The 21616-nt window shown below is 35.5% G+C and overlaps 1 protein-coding gene across 3 annotated transcripts in view; it reads left to right on the forward strand.

The window, feature by feature from the left end:
• Positions 1-21616, forward strand: part of LOC129717900 (uncharacterized) — a 201648-nt gene that overhangs the window by 155378 nt on the left and 24654 nt on the right. For all 3 annotated transcript variants that reach the window (XM_055668169.1, XM_055668170.1, XM_055668168.1), the window contains 2 exons: positions 5296-5504; positions 5568-5906. In XM_055668169.1, coding sequence (XP_055524144.1) covers positions 5296-5504; positions 5568-5906 — 548 coding nt within the window. The remainder of the gene's footprint in view (positions 1-5295; positions 5505-5567; positions 5907-21616) is intronic.

A 21616-nucleotide genomic window follows, 5' to 3' on the forward strand; every position in this document is an offset into this window, starting at 1 on the left:
TGGCAGACTTTATGAGCAAATTTTCGATTGCAGTTTTATAGCAATTATTGGATGGCTATTTCTATAGTAATTATTTGATGGTAATTTAAAAAAAAGGCAAATATTCTGTTGGCAATTTTTTTATTGCGATTTTCTTATGGCAATTATTTGATAGCAGTTTTTCTATAGCAATGTTTTGATGGAATTTTTTATAGCAGTTATTTGTAGCAATTCTGTGATGCCAATGTATTATGGTAATTTTTCGGTGGCATTTTCTATGGCAACTTTTTGATGACAATGTTTTGAAAGCAAATTTTTGGTGGCAGTTATTTGAAGACAATTTTTCAATGTTCATTTTCTGATGGCAATTTTATGACAGTTTTTTATAGCAATTTTCAAATGGAATTTTTTTATGGCAATTGTTTGCAGGCTATTTTTGATTACAATTTTCCTTAGCATTTTTATGGCAATTATTTGATAGTAATGTTGTGAAGGTATTTTTTTGATGGAAATATTTTGATGGCAATTGTTTGGTGGTAATTTCTTGATGGTGATTATTTGATGGCAATTTTGTGAATGCAATTTTTTCATCGCAATTTTTTGATAGCAACTTTTTGTAAGCAATTTTTAATAGCAATTTTGGTAGCATATTGGTGGCATTTTTTTTTATCACAATAATTTGATAACAATTTTCGATAGAGATTATTCGATGGCGATTTTTGATGCCAATTGTTTGGTGGTTATTTTTTGATTTCTGATGGCCATTTTATAGTGGCCAATTTATGATGGCAATTTTTGATAGCAATTTTCTGATGACATTTTTATGGCAATAATCGATGATAATGTTTTGGGGAATTTCTTATGGCAATTTTTATGGCAATTTTTTTATTTTCATTTTTATGGTGATTTTTCAAGACAACTCTTCATGGCAATTTTGTTGATAGAAACTTCTTGACGGTAATTTTGTGAAGGCAATTTATTGATAAATTTTGATGGCGATTTTGTGGCAATTTTTTCAATACTAATATTTGATGGCAAATTTTCATGACGAATTTTTGATAACCATTATTAGACGGCCAATTCATGATGACAATTTTTTGATGGCAATTTGGTGATCGCAATCTTTAAAGGCAATTTACTGCTGGCAACTTTTTCATTACAATTTGTTATTGGCAATTTTAAGGCAATTATTTGATACCATTTTTATAGCAATTATTTGATAGCAATTTTTTAGAGCCATTTGTTTTTCTGACAATTTTTGGTGGCAATTGTTGGATGGCAATTTTATTAAGTTCATTTTTAGGGCAATTATTGGTGGCATTTTTTTATTTCGATATATGGCAATTTGTTGGAAAAATTTTTTGATGGAAATTTTCGGATGACAATTTATTGATGGTAATTTTTTGATGCAAATTACTCGATGGCATTTTTTTTCGTTATTTTCTGATTGTAATTTTTATGGCAATTTTTTGGTGGTAATGTTTTGATGGCGTTTGTTTGACGGCAATTTTCCATGCAAATCCTTTCGGCAATTTTTGATGGCATTTTGTGAATAAAATTTCGTGAAGGCAATATTTTGATGATTATTTGATGGTGATTTTTTTATTGCAATTTATTTTTGACAATTTTTTATGTCAAATATCTTAAGACAATTTTGTGATGGCGATTTTTAATGGCTATTTTTGGGGGCAATTTTTTTATGGAAATTTGTTGATAACAATTTTTTAGTGCCAATTTTTTTATGACAATTGTTTAAAGACAATTTTCTGATGACAGTGTTTTATGGCAATTACACTAAAGCTTTTTACGCTGGGAATACGTTGCAAGTAAAAAATGCGAAAATTCCGAAATCCCCGAAAAAACGCTTAGAAAGTCGCGTAAGAAACACGTCAAAAAGTCCTTAGTGTATTTGCCTACAAAAACGCGTTTTTACGAGTTTCTAAAACAGCAAATATCATGATCTACAACACGACAAATATTATGATCATTATCTACAGGTCAATACCGACCTACTATCAAATCCAGACTACGTCTCCATATCACTTGATCTCGGCCCCCACACTTATCAGTGGGGCGTCCTCATTTACACCACACAACCACCGAGTGTGGTGTTTACCACGGATTCGCCAACCTCTGTCGTGCTCTCTGCTGAATATTATCTTTGCTGATGAGTCCCCGACATTCGTGTCACATGGCCAGCCCACAGCAGCCTGCCGTGTTCAATTAGCCCAATGATCTCTGCGTGTTGGTATGCCTGGTACATCTAATGGTTCGTACGCCTGCGCCACGCTCCATTCTCCAGTTTGCCACCAACTTTTAAACACTCCAAGAGTTCGTTGGTTGGCTTAATACATTGATCAACACTCATGGTCGTTGAGTACCACCGGGAGAATCAGTGTCCTGCAGAGCACAAACTTTTGTGCGTACACACATGCTGTCAGTTGGCAACGTAGTCCGTAAAAGGCGGCCAACATCGTTACCACACGTCGCGAGACGTCGACTACTTCATAGATACCCCCAATCTCAGTATCAAGACTCGGCGAACTTCCACGATTTCTATCATCCGCCAACTGCTTTAGTTTTAGTAGAGTCGATGATAAGTCCAATTCAGGCTGCTCTCTTCTTAAAAGGCACAAATGCATTTTGCACTGCTCTGCGGTCAATCGTGAAGCCAAGTGGCATATGGGACTGCGAGATAATGGTACCACCTCTTTTCTCCGTACTACACCTTCCAAGGCAATGTTAAACCAAATAATCAAGTTCCTATCACCTTGTTTAAGACCGTCTAACGGCAAGCATTACCCCTGCTATCCTATTTCATGGTAAGAAACCGTAAAAGGCGGCACGAATCAGTTTAATTAGTTTTTTTTTGAGAAACCATGTTCAAGGAGCTCATTGCGCCTAACTGAATCGTATGCTGCCTTAAAATCACAAAACAGATGATAATTGACACAAGTTGAACATTAGGCCCGTTGTAGATTGCCCTGTCCGGAAACCGCTCTCCAACAGAGGCTTACTGTAGCGGCCTAAGTCTATGAAACCTATGGATGCAGTTAAGAGTCTTATGCGTTATGGCCTGATAATTGTTGTGATCTGGCCCTTTCTATAGAACTAAGATGAGACAGCTGGTCACTTTCGACCTTAAAAAGTTTGGCTGGAAGACGGTCCTTCCCGGCTGCTCTGCTCATTTCCAGATTCAATTATTTTGAAGATTTTATAGATTCATGGATGCTTTAAAAATTGCGTGATATTTTTATTTACTTTTTCATTTTTTCCTTCACTTTCAACTAAAAAGTTTCTTAATCCAAGAATCCTCCAAAAGCTAGAATGTTAACTGCTGAAACTGTTAAAAAATCTAAGATTCCAATAACTCTATAACATAAAAATCCCTCAATTGACATTTCATAAATCTACAATAATGTGGTCCCCGTGGTTCTGTGGTTAGCGATGTCGGTCGGCTAGCTCTCCCCACACGGTTGTGATGTCGGGTTCGATTCCCGATCAGGTCGAGGATCTTTTCGAGCTGGAAATTTTCTCGAATCAGCACTGGGGCACGGTGTATCGTTGCACTTATCCTACACATGCAAAATGTGCAAAATCGATAACGATTTCTCTCAACTAATCTATTTGATCGAGACCGTATTATCCTTGCCGGCTAGCGTGCGCTATTGTTTTATTGTTTTTACAACAATTTAGAAATTTAAATAAGTTTGAGATATATTTAAGTGCTAAAATTTTAAAACTTTGGTTTAAACTTGAATGGCCCCGGCTTTAAATTATAGAATCCTAAAACTCCCTAAACTCAAAATCCTTGCATCTAAAAATCCTGCAGAATCCTACAAGTTCTCAAATGTTTAACCTCTTGAAATTTGAAAATTCAATTTTGTCCTAGAATACCAAGCTCTTGAATTCAGAAATCTTCAAATTTTAACATCCCTACATTATAAAATGTTAAAAGCCTAGGAAGAGACTTAAGAAACCTTTCCCTCGAACTAAATAAGGCATATTTTGCCTTCTCTAATCGCTTTCTCTTTTTTAACCACAAGAATTTTATTTTGCCTTCTCTTTTTTAATCACAAGAATTCTTTCTCTTGCAGAAAGTAAAATCGTGAGAAACTAACCTTCACACCAAATTTCAACGGAGGATTCGAAACGAATATAAAACACACTCCAAACAAGTTGTAACTCAGAGCAGAAAAACTAAATCTGATTTCAAAAGTGACTCCTTCACCAATGGACCGTCTAATGCGCGATAAGAAGCACACATTTCAGACTCAAATTTTTGGGCTTCCGCAGGACCTCCATCCACCCTGTAAAACCAGTTGAACCGTTCCATTTTTCAGTAACGGTACGAAGTGTGAGCCGACTAGGCATTCATTTTCCAGTCTCGCCAGGACTGCTGTTGGTTGTGATATGCAGTGCAGTGGCAATGAAAAGCGACACTTACCATCAACCCGTCTCTATATGCGCTGAAAAGGTCGACATTCAACTCGCAAATTGCAAAAAAAAATCAAGCCAAGCGACGCAGCGTCGCACCATATTCTGGGTCCTTTTTAGCGTCGCAGTCTTGCTGGAATGCGTTTTGCAAACGAAATAAAAGAAACCCTCACGAGGGGTGAGGTCGAATGCGAGGGAGGCTTGCTTACGAATTATTCATGGCCTTAAGGGTGTGGGTGAGATGGGGTGGAATTTTTATGATCTGCCATTTCTCGTTCCTCTGGACCGGCTTTTTTTTTGTTCTCCCGTGAAAAGACTGATGAGTGCCCGTTTTATTACAGTTCTGAAGCAATTTTAACGACACTTGAGACGGCGCACACTTTGAACTTGAAAAAGCTCTTGCCCTTCCCCGTGGGGGTGGACGTGTAAAAGTCGACGGTAAATTTATGGAGTTTGCTTCGCTTTCAGCGCTGGTGGAGTCACAGGCATCGGACTCAGGTCCAGCGGCTGTCTAGCGCAGACTGGAAAACGTCTCTCGTCTTTCGTGATTAGTTGTGCCGACAAAGTTAGAGAGAGAGAGAAGGTGCGTAATGTGCACGAAAGTATGCAATTATTCAGACTCTTCTCCCACCACCCGGGTTATCACCTGTCCGGAACGACGAGGGTTGACGAGGCACTAGTTCCCGAAAAGTACGATGAAAATGTAATTAAGTTTCTTCGACCGTAACGGGGGCCAATCTGCTTCTCGCTTAGCTAAAAAGTCAAAACTTAACAACAGCAGCAGTAAACCCTTATTTATTGTCGGACGCTCTATTAAAAAGCGGCAATCAAATGCTCCGGAATTAATTGTGGCACATATTTTTCTTTCATTCCATACAGACACCGTTTTCCTCGTCCAGGTACCGAAGGGAACGCGCGGTCTGGGTCTGTCCGTGTCCGGTGGATCCGATTCTTCCGCGCCCTTCCCCGGACTGATCCGCATCAAAAGACTGTTCCCGCACCAGGCAGCCTGGGCCACCGGAATGCTCCAGCCGGGTGACATCTTGCTCGAATCAAACGGCATTCCACTGACCGGGTTGACCAATTACGTAAGCATATCAAACCACCATCTCCACTTACAACCATATTCAATTCGCCACTTTTCGTTGCAGGAAGCCTTGGAAGTGCTGCGAACCGCACCGAACTACGTGACGCTCACCGTGTGCCGACCGCAGGATGAACAGTACCGCAAACTGTCGCCCCCCAGTGAGCCCCCGAAGCCACCCCTGCGAAATGCCTTATCGTCCTCGTCCTTTAGTGAAATGCCATCTCAGCTTCAATCACCGCAGTTGATGCAGTTTCCAACTCAGCAGCAAATGATGATCCCTCATTACTACCACCACCAGCAACAGCAGCAGCAACAGCAACTGTATGGCTACCCACCGCAATCGGTGGGTTTTGCCGGTCAGCAGCAGCATCATCATCCCGTCCATAATGGCAGCTTCACCGGGGTAAGTCGGTTTTAATGCCCGGCACGATTCCTTGCCGCTTGTCTGCCCGTTAACGTAAAATTTCGTGTCATCATTATTTTGTTCGCTCACTTTTGGGCAGGGGACAAATTGAATTTTCCCTTCAAATACGACCAAAGAAGAAAAAAATGTCATTCACTGGCAAAGGCCTCCTGAATGGGTCGTTCGAATAAAAAACAGAGAGAGAGAAAGATGTTTAGTGGGCATGACGGTGTGGGATAAAAAAATAGATAACCATAGTTGACGGATTCCAGCGGAGAAATTCATGTGGCCTTATGGCCTAGGCGACGCTTTTTTGTTTCCGGGAATGTCTGCCAGTTTCGAAAATTTTAAAGCAAATATTATGTTTGATCTTTATTACTAATTTAAACCTCTTTTTTCATACTCCTCTGGCAGTTTTGACATTCATTGGCGCTTTGTTGTTACTACTTTAACGTAGCTGTTGGTACTTTACAAGACAATTTTGACACATTTTTTCATAGTTACCTTCGAGATACATGACTTACAGCATAAAGTCTAAAAAAACAAAAAAACAAATAATTTTGAAAAAATCTTTCTCACTATTTATGACTATTTATGGTACTTTTCGACACTTTGTTGACATTTTGTAGGACAGCAACGCTATGTTTTCATTGTTTTTACATAATTTTAGCATGTATTTTTTCACCATGTTAAACGCTCCTTTGGGACATATTTTAGACATTTTTAGGTTGACTTTCACTTTTTTTGCTATTTTGGATATTGAATTGATACTCTTTTGGTTTTGTCCTGACGCTTTTTACCTTTGTTATACTAAACAAAGGTTATAAAATCGGTCGAAAAACGCAAAATAGATCCAAGGCACGGAGGGCCGAGCCGTATATGCCATTCGACTCAGCTCGACGAACTGAGCAATGTCTGTTCGTGTGTATGTGTGTGTGTATGTGTGTGTATGTGTGTGTATGTGTGTATGTGTGTGTGTGTGTGTGTGTGTGTGTGTACGTATGTTGTCTGTATGTATGTGCCGCAAAATACTAACGCACCTTTCTTATAGAACGCAAGATCCGATTTTGGTGATCTTATACGCAAACGAAAGCAACTGTGGTCCCCCCGAATGCTACCGAGTGGATTTTTGATTAATGGCTTAGTTTTAGAAATATTGATCAAAGAGTATTTTTTTTACATAAGATATTTAACTTTAAACACAAAATGAATCTGTTGAGGGCCAAGGGTTGTATACCAATCAACTCAGTTCAACTAAATGAGCATTGCATGTGTATATGTGTCTGTACGTGTGTAGGTGTAAATATGTTGTTTATCTGTGTGGTATATCAAAATCGAACAAAGAAAAACAAGAAAAAATCCCACCTTCCTTACAGAACGCATTTTTCGATTTTGGTGCATACAACTGCAAATGGAAGCTCCAAAGCTCATCAAAAATCATGCTGAGCGACTTTTTATTAGTTGCTTGAATGTTAGAATATTTAAACAGAATGTTTGAACATGAGATATTTTTCATTTTGGATCATTTCTCTCTATCATTTTTTTCTTTCTATCTCCCTTTCTCACTTTTTCTCTTACTCTTCCTTTTTTCAACCGCTCTTTAGTTCTCAAAAGAAACTAGGAGTAAAAGACATCTGTGCTGTGTTTCATACCCTGTGTAGTGCGTCCTAAAGGGTGAAAAAAATGAACCTTTTGTTTTTAATAGCGCTTTACTAACAGCTTCCAAAATATTTCAGAGGGAACCGGAATGTAACGTTTTCGAATACACTTTGAGAAGTTAAAATCCTTCATCCTTGCTAAAAACCTTCATTTTCAAATAATGCATTTGAAATAGGATTGAACTGACAACTTTCAACAGCAGTTATATGAATTTTAATGAAATCTTTTAGCATTTGATCCTCACAGGTTTTATCGGGATTTTTGTTGATTTCTTGAAATAATCACACGTACACACGTATGATTCAAGTAACTTTTATATGGTAATAAATAAGGCTGTGCGAGATTTCGAATGATTTCGTATAATTTCGCAAAACTCGAAATTTCCCGAAATTTCGCGAAATTACGGTTTCGCGAAATTACCGAAAAATTTCGTTGAATTTCGCTAAATTCCGCCTAAAATTTCGCGAAATTAAAGTTCCAATTTCGACGATTACGAAATTTCGCGAAATTTCGGACCAAATTTCCGATGCACATTATTACATTATTTTGGTTTGTGCTCATTGCGACTATAAATTAAATTGAATATATCTCAACAGATATCTGGTATACTAAGTCAGTTATAGAAGAATAAACTCTCAGCCGGTAATTTTTGTTTTTAAAGACAAAACCGTAAGATCATGCGGGAGGTATTTTTTATTCACGCAGAGCATAAAATTCATGTCATCACTGAAGTCAAATTCGAGGAATATGAAGCCGTCCAAATGCGCTACAAGGTATCTAGTAATTTGTTTGTAGGAATAAATTTTACGCATCTTTTACGTACATCAAAATGTGGTTATATTTGCAGCCCACAAGGTTAAAGAGGTCACTTTTTGTCTTTCGTTTAGGAGGGCATAGCAATTTCTGTCAAAACTAAAGCTCTGAAGCTCTATCTTACAGGCCAAATGTTCTATGCTACTCGACTTGTAAAAATTTTCAAGCGTTTTTTCGGATTTCTATGTGTTAGAGGACTCCTCTTCGCACACCGTAGTGTATTTAAATGTGTTTTATCAGATAGTTCATTGCTATCACTAGGCTGACCAGATATCATGCCTTATAGTGTGCAGACAGAGTGATCGATGTGTTAAGCAGAAAAAGTTGTAATTGCCTGAATTTTTAGTATTGTTTCAAAACACTCTGACTTCAAAGTCAGCATAAGTTTCAAAATTGCCGAGTACCTTATCAAAAATATTTTAAACGTGTTATCAAAAGAGTATACTTGATCAATGAATGAATAAAAAGTAAATGGTTCGCTATCGTTGAACACATAATTGAGAAATTTTACTCTTGTTTAGGGGACACACAATTTTACAATGTCAAAAACAAGTTCAGATTATGGCATAGAAGTGATTCTGACTTTGCACTTGACGAATATACAAGGTAGAAGAAAAGAAAGGTTAGAAAGAACGAGAAATAAGAGAACGAGGATGATTTCGAATAACTTGATTGAGTAAAGAGAAAACTATTTGTTTGTTGCATTACAACATTCCATTCTAACTGTTGATTGGTTGAAAGAAAAATAATTTTTGGTTTGTTTCAAAGGGGCCGTTCCCAAACACGTAGTCATATATAGGGAGACGGGGGGTGGCTTATCAAAAGACCACGAAAAATCCCCCCGCGTGCGGGTTAACGAATAGACCACGTAGTCTTTTTTCTGACTTATAATTTATTATTGCCACTAAGTCAAGTCGAAGCTTTCGCAATTTTTTAATTAATATATTTATTTGACACGACTAATTAATAAGTGTCACGGAAAGTTTGAGAGTTGTCAGCAATTAACTGTAATCAAATTTTTGAAACATATTTCAAATTTATCCGAACGAAGAAAATTTTTTTCTGTTTTAAACAGGCTTTGCCTTATATGGCATTTACTTCTTTAGAATAATAGTTCTATTTTGCAATGCGTCGGGATTTATGTTATTTTTCCTGAAAGTATATTTCAATACTCAACGACCGGTAAAAAAATCAACGTTTTGGTCTTAAAAACAATATATAAGACCTGGATGTTCGTGAACTGAAGGAAGAAAGAAAGATGTTTATATTTTGTTCGACATTCAAAAACTTTGTAATTTATTTCAAGGGAAATACGGCTTTTTCAGTCTTAGGGGTGTATCAAAACGCTACTAGGTTTTATGTCCGACGTTTCGGCCTTTGAACTTGGCCTTCCTAAGGGGATCTACAAGTTTATTAAAAACATTTTATAAAAATAGTACTTTTTTTTTCTTCAAAAACTCTGACATTGTTTTTTTCAAAAAACTTACATATAGTTGTACCGTTTGTCGTACAAAGCTTTACGATAGGTTGTCATAGCTGTCTATAGGATCTCTTTCAAAGTACCTATATTGAAACGTTAGAGTTAGTTTGAGCTTTACTGCCGCTCATGGCAAGTCCGTCCCAATTGCATTTTTATCAATTTTGAGTTTATTTATGGAATCAATTCCTTTTTATATCTACTTTCGATAAAACAAATATTTTTGAATACTTTGTTCTGAGGAACTATGAAAAAAATAGCAAGTTGGTTTGTCCCATAGCAAAAGTGATCGCTAGTCGGTCCCATTGAAAAAATCTTCGTAATTTAACCCCACAGCCAATAATGATTATGAAAAATGTGATATTTACCAAAACTAATGGTCTTCAGGTTTAGAATTGGATGTACCAAGTGATATTCGATAGGAGGTTTGATTAAATTTTACGCGTTCTACATCGTGTGGCTCTAGCTGATAGTACAATGTTTTCTTCAAGACAAAGTTTCCACCAGTAGCTTCTTTCAGCTGTTGTTTGTTGACAGTGAACGCTTTAGGTGTGTCACTGTATTGTTAGTTGAAGCATTCTTGAGTAAATACTACTTTTCGTATTTTATCCGTATTTAATGTAACGACGTGCTTAAGAATTGTTCAATTATTTTCGTGAATTTCGTTTTGAAGAATTTGTCAGTCATATTTAATACTTCGGTACGCTACTTAGCTGTTTTTTAACGGAGCAAACATTTTCCTAAGCTATAGGTATTCTTTCATATTTGTTTCCACTGCTACGTGAAAGCTGTCCGCCGTCACGAACGTGTGTCCGCTCTCAGGAAAATTTAGAACAAACTGACTTTGAATTTATCAGTATGTAAAAACAAAATCTAATTTTATTTTGTGCGGCGCAGTTGGTAGGTATATTGTGTTATGCTTCTCACAAAAAACTTGTTTAATAAAGCACGAAAGAAGGTCATTTATGAATTGACCAGCGATAGATTCATTCCAAACGCACGGTATAGCACCGCCATCGATTTGCAGTAGTTTGTTTTTCATCACCGGTCGTAGCTGGCTATGGGACTGACTTGCTATCATTCTGGCTACGTACCGTAAAAGTAATCGCATGTGAGTCCCAGCTTATGATTTTCAACAAGTTTTAATCAAATTTCGGTGTTCATGCAAGTTTTATGATGCAAAAGTGTTAGATTGTCATTGCAGTACTAAATTCTGTTGATGGTATTGATTGAAAAAGCATTTGAGTGCAAAATTTCACCTAAAGCGTTACGATTTTCAATTGCTGTTTTCTCGTCAGCACCAAAACGCAAATGGGACGGACTTGCTATGAGCGGCAGTTTAGAGATTACCTACAAACTTTTACCACATCACAAAGCACGATGCGTTGGTGGATTCAATTTCTTTTTCTCGGGCTTTTTATCGCATCACTCCCCTACGTCCCAGGTTTAAGTAATGCTATCGTCAGGTGCCTAAAAGATGATTACCCGTTGATCACTATGGGGCCGTGTCGACTGGTGTGCCCCAAGGTAGTAACTTGGGGCCAATTCTTTTTCTGCTGTTTATTAATGACCTGGCCAAGTTAGAGCTGCATGGAAAGTTACGTCTCTTTGCTGACGACACGTCAGTCTTCTATCAAGAAACAGAATGCACCGCTATCCAGCTTCAAACTAATTTGATGTCAATGAATCTATCGAAAACCAAGTATATGCTCATTCACTCGTTCCGCAGAGAACTCCCGGCTCGCGAGCCAATTGAAATCGCCAATCGTGTCATCGAAGAAGTATTTGAATACCCATTTCTCGGCCTTACGCTAGACAATAGAATGAACTGGAAGGCCCATCTTGAGTCTCTCAAGCGAAAGCTAACAACACTCTGTGTTATATAAAGGGAGGTTTCATCATTTTTGCCTTTGGCGACTATGAAAACACTATACTTCTCACTAATCCATTCTCGGCTCCAGTACCTAGTTGCAACGTGGGGACTGGCTTGCAAATCTTCTTTGAGAGAGCTACAGGTGATACAAAACAGAAGCTTGAAAGCCGTGTTCCGAAAAACCTCATCTGTATCCCACTCATCTACTATACGAAGATCCCAGGGACTCAACCCTACCAATCCGTGTACCCCAGGAGTATCAAATGTTGATCCACTTGCGAAATAACATCACTTCAACCGTCCTTGTCACAAGAAGAATGCACGAAAACCGCTCAAGCAGACAAACTGGTCACCTGTATTTGCCACGATTCAACACGGAATACGGTCGCCAAAAATGTCGTACATTGGTAGCAAACTGTTTAACGACCTCCCCCCATCATGTAAAAATGCCCCCACAACATATATCTTCAAGCGTCGTTTGCGAGCTATCATGAAAACGAAAATACCACAGTATCTAGCCTAATTCTGGATTACACCCGAATACCACAAAACACTACTCACCAATGCCTCTGCCGTACGCCGTAACCAGAGCAACGCCATCAACGCGCGAACCACCAGCACCACCCCACAATTGTCGACAAGTATCATCACCAGCTTCAACTTATAGTTAACAACATCGTATCACACTTCCTTAAAAGAGCAGATGCTCACTGGAAGTGCAAACTTGTTCTAGCGATTCAAGTGTAAAAAATATATCGGAAATAAATTAAATTAAAATTAAATTAAAAGGTTTCACTTATTATCAACTAAATATTTTTCTAGATGATTTCTAGATGAGTATACAATTTACCATAACTATAAGCGAAAAATTTATCGTAGATGATCAATCTGCTTAAACAAATTTTATTTATTTTGATACTCAACAACAAATTAAAAATCATTTTGAATATACTCAACAGAAAAGCGTATTTTAAATTACTTTCAGGTAAGGAAATTATTATATTTGTTAAAGACAATGAAATATTATCAATAATTAAACAACCATTATCTGTTTGTTATTTTGGTTTTGAGAAAATGATATTACTGAAAATTCTATTTACAATTTGCACAATATCTAATAATCAGTTTTCTTGAACCTTCATTTTTTTCAGAAATTTTTCATACTTTATTGTACATATATTTGCAGAATAAGATCACAAAACAAAAGACCACGAAAGACCACGGAGGAGAAGGGGGGTCTGAAAGGGATCAAAATATGACCACGTAGTTTAGGAATGGTCCCGAATGCATTTTATTATTTTGGGTGTCGCAGAAACTCACAGGGCATATTTTTTTAGGACAAAATTATTTTCTACAACCTTACCAGGGACACTCGTTATGCCAGTCAAACAAACCGATTTAGCTGAAAAAATAATTTTAATCTCCAATTGGAAACTCTGTGGGTAATTAAAATATTTTTATAATCGAAACAGTTGGTTTGATTGGCATGGTGCCTTTGGCAAAGTTATAGATAATAATATTGTCCTTCCAAAAATAAACATGTTGTAAATTTTTTTTAAATTTAATTTTTCTTTGATTTCTTCATCGCTTCGGTATTTTTTTTTTGTAATTTTTACACAAAAAAAGATTTTTGAAAAATAAGCTTTTTTATGTTAATTTTAATGTTTCTTTTACATTAAAAAATCAATTTTTCAGAGTTTTTTTTATCGGAAAGATAAAATTACTGTCTAAAACTTTTTCAGAAACGTCACACTGATCAAAAAACTTCTGGCTCTGAAAATATTTATAATCACAATAACCCTCCCAAAATAGCATTTTAACTAGCTTCTCAGCCTATAGAAACGTTTATGCAAAGTTTAGGCCAAATCTAAAATGACAAAAAATATTGAAACTGAGACATTTTTTGTGGAACTGCTCAGTTAAAAAGTAATTTTAAGTTATATTAAAAAATGTGCAAAAATATTGAAAACTTCAAAGTTTACAGAATAGTTAACTTAAATTTTATTTTCCTCGATTTGATAAAAATGTCACTTAGTCTAGTCTGACTAAACGGTGTTAAAAAAAATTCAATAACACTGGTCGACAAAAGCGACAAAAAAGTTGCCCTCCAAAGGTTTTACAGCTTCTTAACCATTCCTGTGAATTTTGCTGCTTTTAGAGAATGCAGAAATGCATCAGAAGGCCGCCGAGGAATTGCTTATCGGATTCGTCGCTTTTACGTTTGCATAGGGAACAACTCTTTGGAAAAGTTATCTTTGCTAGGGACACCACAACTCACAGGAATGGTTGAAAACCTACCTACCATCTCTCATTTTTTCCAGATCGAGGTCTAGGACAAAACTTGAATTTTGAATGATGAAAGTGCTATGAAAGAAGGATTACTATTTTAAACATAGTTGCATTCAAACCAAAAGAATCAGTTCATTAAATTATTATTTACAAAGACATTTCGAGTTTGACCTTTATATCATTTGTATCTATCGCGCTACTATTACCTGCAATATAATTTGTATAAATGAATGCATCAAGATTTTAGTTTTTAACATTTTTGATTTTCTCGTCATTGTCGGTTTATCGATAACTGAATACCTACGTTACTCTTCGTCGACCAGGTAAGCACCTTGCGATCAGCTGTTGAAGGGTACTTCGTTAGCGTACGCTCCAACGTTACAAATCATTGTAATGCTATGTTTCAGAAACATTTATTTTATTTTTCGAAATTTCGCGAAATTTCGCGAAATTTCGCGAAATTTAGAGACCAATTTCGTTTCGTCTCGAGAACTCGAAATCTACCTTGATTTCGTTTCGACTAATTTGGAGAAATCGAAATCAAGGGTTAATTTCGTTTCGTTTCGTTTCGACACCAGAAAAGCCAGTTTCGCACACCCCTAGTAATAAAGCATTTGACGCGTTCCTGTATAATTCTGAACTATAATTTCTTGAGAGCAAGTTTGTAGAATTTCGATGCTAATACATAATCTACAATCATTATGTTCTTTTCTAGATTTTGCGATTTTTGAAAACGAAGCGATTGTGGTATTTAAGCTTGGATTATGGGGAATTATATCAATAGTGTTGCAATGAGCTGACAAACATATATGCTGTTCTAGAATGAAATTTGCATCATTGTTGTCTTCATTGTTTCTGTACGTTCGATTATGTCAAAAATTCTTTTTTCTATCCTAGACAGCTTAAAAAAATGGTTTGGGGTCGAAAAAATATAACCCAGACTTCACATTCACAATATTTGTGAAAACCACGTCGAAGTTTGACTCAATGATTGTATTTGTTTCATCCACTGTAAAACTATTTTTAAAATTTAATTTTAAACGATTTATGGTTTACTGGCATAATAAGTATTTATGTAGTGTTAGTTAGTATAACAAAGGTTTCTGCACTGCTAGGTGGATTAATTCAGGTTTTTTTATTTGCTTTGACAATTTTTGATACATTACTGTCATTTTTCTTTCGAATTAGACACTTCTTAATATTTTTCTGATATTTTGGACCCGTTATAAACAAAAAAGGGGAAAAAGAAAGGTGAAAGTTGACACGAACAAAAGTAATAGATTAAAAGGAAATCGGTAAAAATAGTACAAGCAAATACTAACAGAAAACGGATCCTTAGGCAAAAATAAATATGAAGAATTAGTTGAAAAAATAAGAAGCAAGCTAATAGAAATGCCAAAAATTTGTCCAACACAGAAGCTCTAATCTGAAAAAAGTAGGATTTGTCGGTGTAAGAAAAAAGCAAAAATAAATCAAATAATATATATCAAAACCAAAATAGTACAAATCACACAGAACAGCAGTACCGAAAAATTAAAAAAAAAACTTATATTCAAAAGGAAGAAAAACAGCAAATTAGAACATATTTAACAGGAAACGTTGTCATAGAATTAGATTTAAGAAATAAATAAAAAAATAGAAACAGAAGCATAAGCTGTTTTTTCAAAGGGCTTCTAAACGTTTATGTATAGAGTGAAAGCCGCTTGAAAAAAATTTTTGTTAGCAAAACTTCTTTTCCTAAAGAGTGCCTAAAACTAAATTGAGAATTTTGGGCAGCAAAATTTTCTGTCCAAAAATCTAGTTAAACTTTTCCCAATATTTTTAAATGAATTCCCTATAGCACATCCTATGACAACTTTTCTCATTCGAAAATAGCGATTTTTCAAATGTTATTACAGATAAATTTACGAAAAAAAAAAAAAATTTGCTGAGGGTAGTCAGGTCTTTAACACCTTTTTATTAGAACATTTTTCACACTTCAAAGTCATTTTGAACAACATTTTTGACTTGTTTTGGAGTAGTTTTAAAGCACTTTTGAAAATTTTGGATGTTTTTAAACCTTTTTTTTTCTATTTTGACACATCTTTGATACTTCTATAACTCTTTTCCAAAACTTGAACATGCCTCTCAAGATTCTTCATGACGTTTTACTAAATTGTTTTTCTCATATTTTAGCGTTGATTTCTTAATTTTTTTTTAATGCTACTGCTTGTTCTACGTTTTTAGTATTTGTCAAATTTTTTGTCTATTAATTGTTGTTTGACAACGAGAGAAAAAATGTACCCAGCAATGACAGTTTTTTGATGGGGTGACCGTTCCTCTGTGACAGTAGTGGTATTAGCAAATTATAAACAGCCGACAGAAAAAATGTTTTGCGTCTATAACGTTGCCGTCTAGTTCCCTATACACGAATCTTTTTTCTTTGCCATGTAAAGAGATAAGTTTTCTACTAAGTTTGCCTCTTTCTTACTCAAAAACAATGAATTTCATTTTAATTGTTTTTCGGAACCTCTCTAGTGAAAAATAAATGAACCACCCTATAATGAAATTAAGTTTTAGATGCCTAATAAACATTAGGATAACCTACCAGTTGATCTCGAGGTATAATGCTGACCTAACAAGCCACTGGTTGCATGTTCGAATCTCGCCTGGGAGAAACCGTTAGAGTCTGTGTTCGAACAAAAGAAGGTCAAATTCCAGAAGGAATGTTGTACCTGGACTTTACTTTATAAACATTAAAATAACTTACATGTGGTTTGGAGTGAAAATTTCCATTCCGTACAGTCATTGTAACAATTGATTGTATATAACATTTGGTACGATACACACATTCCTCAGTACACAGCCGTTCTATTGCCGAGTTTGCTTTTCTTTGCGAGAAAGTTATTATTTTTAGTCATACCGGCTTTTTTGAACAGCCGCCACACGGCATTCGTCTTAATCAAATGAAACAGGAAAAAAACATCTCCGGTGGATTTGAGATGTTACCGAAATGCTGTTTGAGTAGTGCTGACAGAAACGTCTCTATGAAAAAAAAAATAGTTTCCCCCCTCTTCTACACTGGTTATTCCGAAAACATCCTCCAAACAATGCCGAATCAACACACGAAATACATATTTCGTTTCCTTTTTTGATACTCTGCTGTGAATAAGTTGTTAATGTGATTACCCGACTGCTAGCGGGGTACAGAAAATGTATTCTTAGAAAACAGTAAAAAAAGACTGTACTCTTCGAATAACTGTTTTCAAGAATTTTTTTTTGTTCAATGTTTTATTTTTATTTTATTTTTTCAACATTGTTGTCTGAATACTTTAATATTTATTTCCTCAACTTATACTGTTTTTATATTTTTTTAATTTAATTTTTCCACATTTGTTTTGCACTTTTTGATATTCTTTGATATTTTTTTTTCACAATTTTTTGAACACATATTTTATGCTTCTTTGATTGAAAATACTAATCAAATGATATTGCTCTTATAACACTAGGCAATGTTAACGTGTCCTTAAACGCAACTTTTGCATGATTCACATACCTGTCAAAGTTAACCCTTGCATGCCCGGTGCAATTTTTCATATTTTCGAAAAATTCTTCTAACTCAGTCAAAACTCAGTCAAATTAATTACGTTAAATTTGGACAAGTAAGTAAAGTTTGATAAAGCTCAAAAAATGAAATTTTTAACAGTGATCATTCCATACCAGTAAAGAAATACTGATCAATTCGCAGGAAACCACAATGATTTTAATTTCAGAGCTAGTTTTTGAGCTTTTGCAACAAACCGAATTCGGTCTAACGGAAATCGGTCTAACGACGATCAAATAAGAGCAAATTTAGCAACAAGCAGCTCGTGAACCAAAATAAACAAATTTTAACCTGAAATATCGTTATTTTCGTTTCCAAACTAGCTGTAAATGATATTTTTCAGTACAAAAATCATCATTTATCCTTAGAATATCGAAAAAAAGCACATTGCCAACAGAATGTATGGATTCAATGGTGATCAATTTCATCCCAATTTACCTCATAGTACCTTATATAATTATCGAATTTATTTCATGAGTAGACGATAGAAATTTCACCAATAGCCATAGAGGTTACTCTATGGCTATTGGTGAAATTTCTATCGTCTACTTCACCACCAATAGCCATAGAGTACTGGAGCACATACCAGTTCTTGTTTTAAATTTATACTATTTCGGGAAAAATGTACATGAAGCTAGGTAATTGGAAATTGTTATAAAAATTGATCAATTTCACCCCGTTCCATGGTATGTTTTCAGAACTATTTTTTTGGCAGTTTTTTGATAATTTTGTATAACCTATTTTACACTGATTTGTTACATACATATTATAGTCACGTTTTTAAACTTCCTGCCATTTTCTAAATTTCCTTACAAACTCGAAAAACTAAGCTGCATTCAAAAAAAGCAGGAAAGGAACGCAAAAAATAGTTATCGAGATGGGAAAATATGAACAAGTTTCAAAAACGAGTGTAAATTGGAAGTAAAACACAGCAAACGAGGTTTAAAAAATAACAGCAAAAACTATAATCAACCAATGAAACACAAACACTCGAAAAAATAATTGATTCTGAGTAAACAAGTTCATTAAGGCAGACACTGTGTGCAGCAGGGGAAGCGAAAAATAAGCGAACTGAAAATAAGATACAGATTAGGACAAATATACCGCATCCAGGCGGGACTTGAACCCGCAATCTCCCTGTCTCCGGCATGGTGTTTTGACCAATTAAACTACGGGAGACGGTGGTACTGTTCCACAACCCACATGCGTATCACATTTTACTGCCGACTTTTTCTATTGCTCATCCCTAACTACGCACACTGCTGTGCAAGCGTTATTTATACGACTGAACGGAATGTCTCATCACACACACACGAGAGTCAGCTGACGCTGATAACTGATAATGAGTCTATAAAACTCTGTGTGATCGAGACCAAAGTCAGTCTGAGTCTAAGCAAACGACCAAGAAAAAAAAATTTAAGTTAAGATATAGAATAATTAAAGCTAAAAAGAAGAGCACTAAGAAAATACAAGAAATTTGCAGGTCGCACAAATTGGGAAGATTATGAAAAAGATCAGATAAAGTAGAATAAGTACAAAAAGAGGTAGTCAGGCAAACACATAATACACATAAACTATTAACCAACTAATACAAAAACATATTTAGACGGAAGAAAAATCAAATAAACTGAAAAAAAATTGATTAAAAATTGTTTACAGCAAAGAAATTAAAAGAGTTGAATTATGAAAGATAAGAGTCACCGAATGTACAAAGACAAACCAAATCAAGGTATGTGCAATCAGTCAAGCAGGAAAATAAACACCCAATAGGAAAACAAATAAAAATTTATCAAAACGGAAAAGCAAAAAAAAACACAAATCTAGGAGTCAAAAACAAAAAGCATAATCACAAACAAACGAGTCGTGAAAATTGAAAATATTAAACACAATTCTATCACTTTTTCGACACTTTGTTGGAGTTTGTAAAACATTTTTTTATGATTTACGTCGTTTAAAGCTAGTGTTTTAAAACTTTCAATGAAACCACATAGGGGTAGCGATTGGTCACTATTTCGAAGCTAAATAAAATCAGACTGTTCGGTGTTAGAGGTACTACTACGCATGGGTTTATTCTAAGACGCCCACCAATCCCGCACTTTAACCCTTCCCTCACGCTAAAATCCAGGAACAAATTACTATATAGTTGTTGCTACTGATAAGATGACAACAACCAAAAAGTAATAAAGTTACGCGCTTGTATGCAGTTTTGTAGGAAACATACAAGCAAGAGCCGTGTTGCATGTGTAAGCGAGACATCATCTGCTGTGTTTGTATTAATGCAGCGATCTAATTCATTTAAGACACGACAGTGTGTGTTGTAAAACGACTGGTGATGAGGATAATTTTTCATTTACCTTTTCAAGTAAAAGTTTTGCAAGCAGTTGTAACCGTTTATCATTAGATACTCGTGATCTTGCAACATGTGCAAATTATATGACAGTAAGGGTTGTTACTCAACAAGAGTAGAATTTTATTACTTGATAAGTCATAGATTTGTTACACGAAGGAAAATATTTTTGAAATACTCTCCAAGTAATAAATTGAACTTTTGCGTGTAGTTATAGCAGCTATTTGGCTGGGAAAAAATATAGGTAGGTATGATAGCATGGCAGGTATAATCGATTAAATAGTTAATTATACCACAAAAACAGCGCGTTAGATTTGTATCATGCTCTTAGCGATAATTTATAACAACAAGGGAAAAAATTCTCAAAAATAAGTTCTGAGTGAAAATGATAAAATATTCAAACGTTCATAACTTTTTTTTTCTATTTTACCATCACCAAATTTTGACAGATGGTAATACATACTGTCGTCTTCAATGCGTAAAAAATTAGATTTTTAAAAAAGGTACTTTTTGAGATATTTTAGATTTTGTGACAATTTGGAATGTTTGGCCCAGATAAAAATGTATGTAGTGTATATATTTTTTTTAGAATTGCAATTTTATTACGTACAACTTTGCTGAAGACACCATTTCAATCAAACAAGTCATTTTTCCGATACAAAATATTTTATTCATCAGTAACATTTTTGGATAGGCCCTTCTGAAACAGCACTCGTGAGTCTTCATGAAGAACTGATAGTGTAGAATGACCTCTTTATCAACTGGGAAAAACTGTGCAAAATTTCAGCGAAATCGGGAAGGACATCCTAAAAACACTTTATTTTTATTTATTTTCCATAGAATGCCTCAGCAAACATGACGATCATATACACACGCAACCGGCACCCTCGCAGACAAATGGCTTATAGCAAACTTAACAGATCCGGACAATATTACTAACATGACCGGACATATTCAGTCCGTCTGCTGTGCCGATTTCGGATCGAGCTAGTTTCCAGTAAGAGTCTCCCGTTCTCTGCTGTAGTAATTGGTTATACAATGAAGACACAATTTCTAAATGCTAGCTTTTATACGTGACTACTGAGAGTTAAGCTTTCGGTTGGCGTGTCTCTGTGGAGTGTAAACAACAACAACAACAAATTGGTTATGAAGTCAAATCGTTTGTATATCTTAGTTTTGGCTGTGTCGTAGAGGAAGGTCATGTTTCAGCTCTCTGATTGGTCGAAATATGCGTTCATCACAGGGTGGCGAAAAATTTTTCACAACTAAATTTCCTGATTTTCCCTGAAATATAACATTAATTTCCCTGATATTTTTCTACATTCTGTACAAAAAAGTGCAACGTAGATGAACGCAACTCTGGAATTCCAATGACTCAATTGGATATTGTTAGCATCACAAAATCACAATTTTCCGTATTTTGGTGGATGCACAGCTAATTTTCCATTCGAGTGCTGTAAGAATGAAGGCAATTCGTTGGAAACTGACTGAGTTTTAAGCATTTGAAAGTGGACAATTTTCGTGATGCTCTCGATATTTTCGGTTTTTCAATTTATACCCCTATATATGATGCCGTAAAGCGTAATCCTACGTTAAAATACGTTATAGAAATATACTACTAGTAAAACATAATAATGTGTGAACATTAAAAACCATTATGTTAATTATG

This window comes from Wyeomyia smithii, chromosome 1 (genome assembly GCF_029784165.1).
Source record: "Wyeomyia smithii strain HCP4-BCI-WySm-NY-G18 chromosome 1, ASM2978416v1, whole genome shotgun sequence".
Classification (NCBI taxonomy): Eukaryota; Metazoa; Arthropoda; class Insecta; order Diptera; family Culicidae; genus Wyeomyia; species Wyeomyia smithii.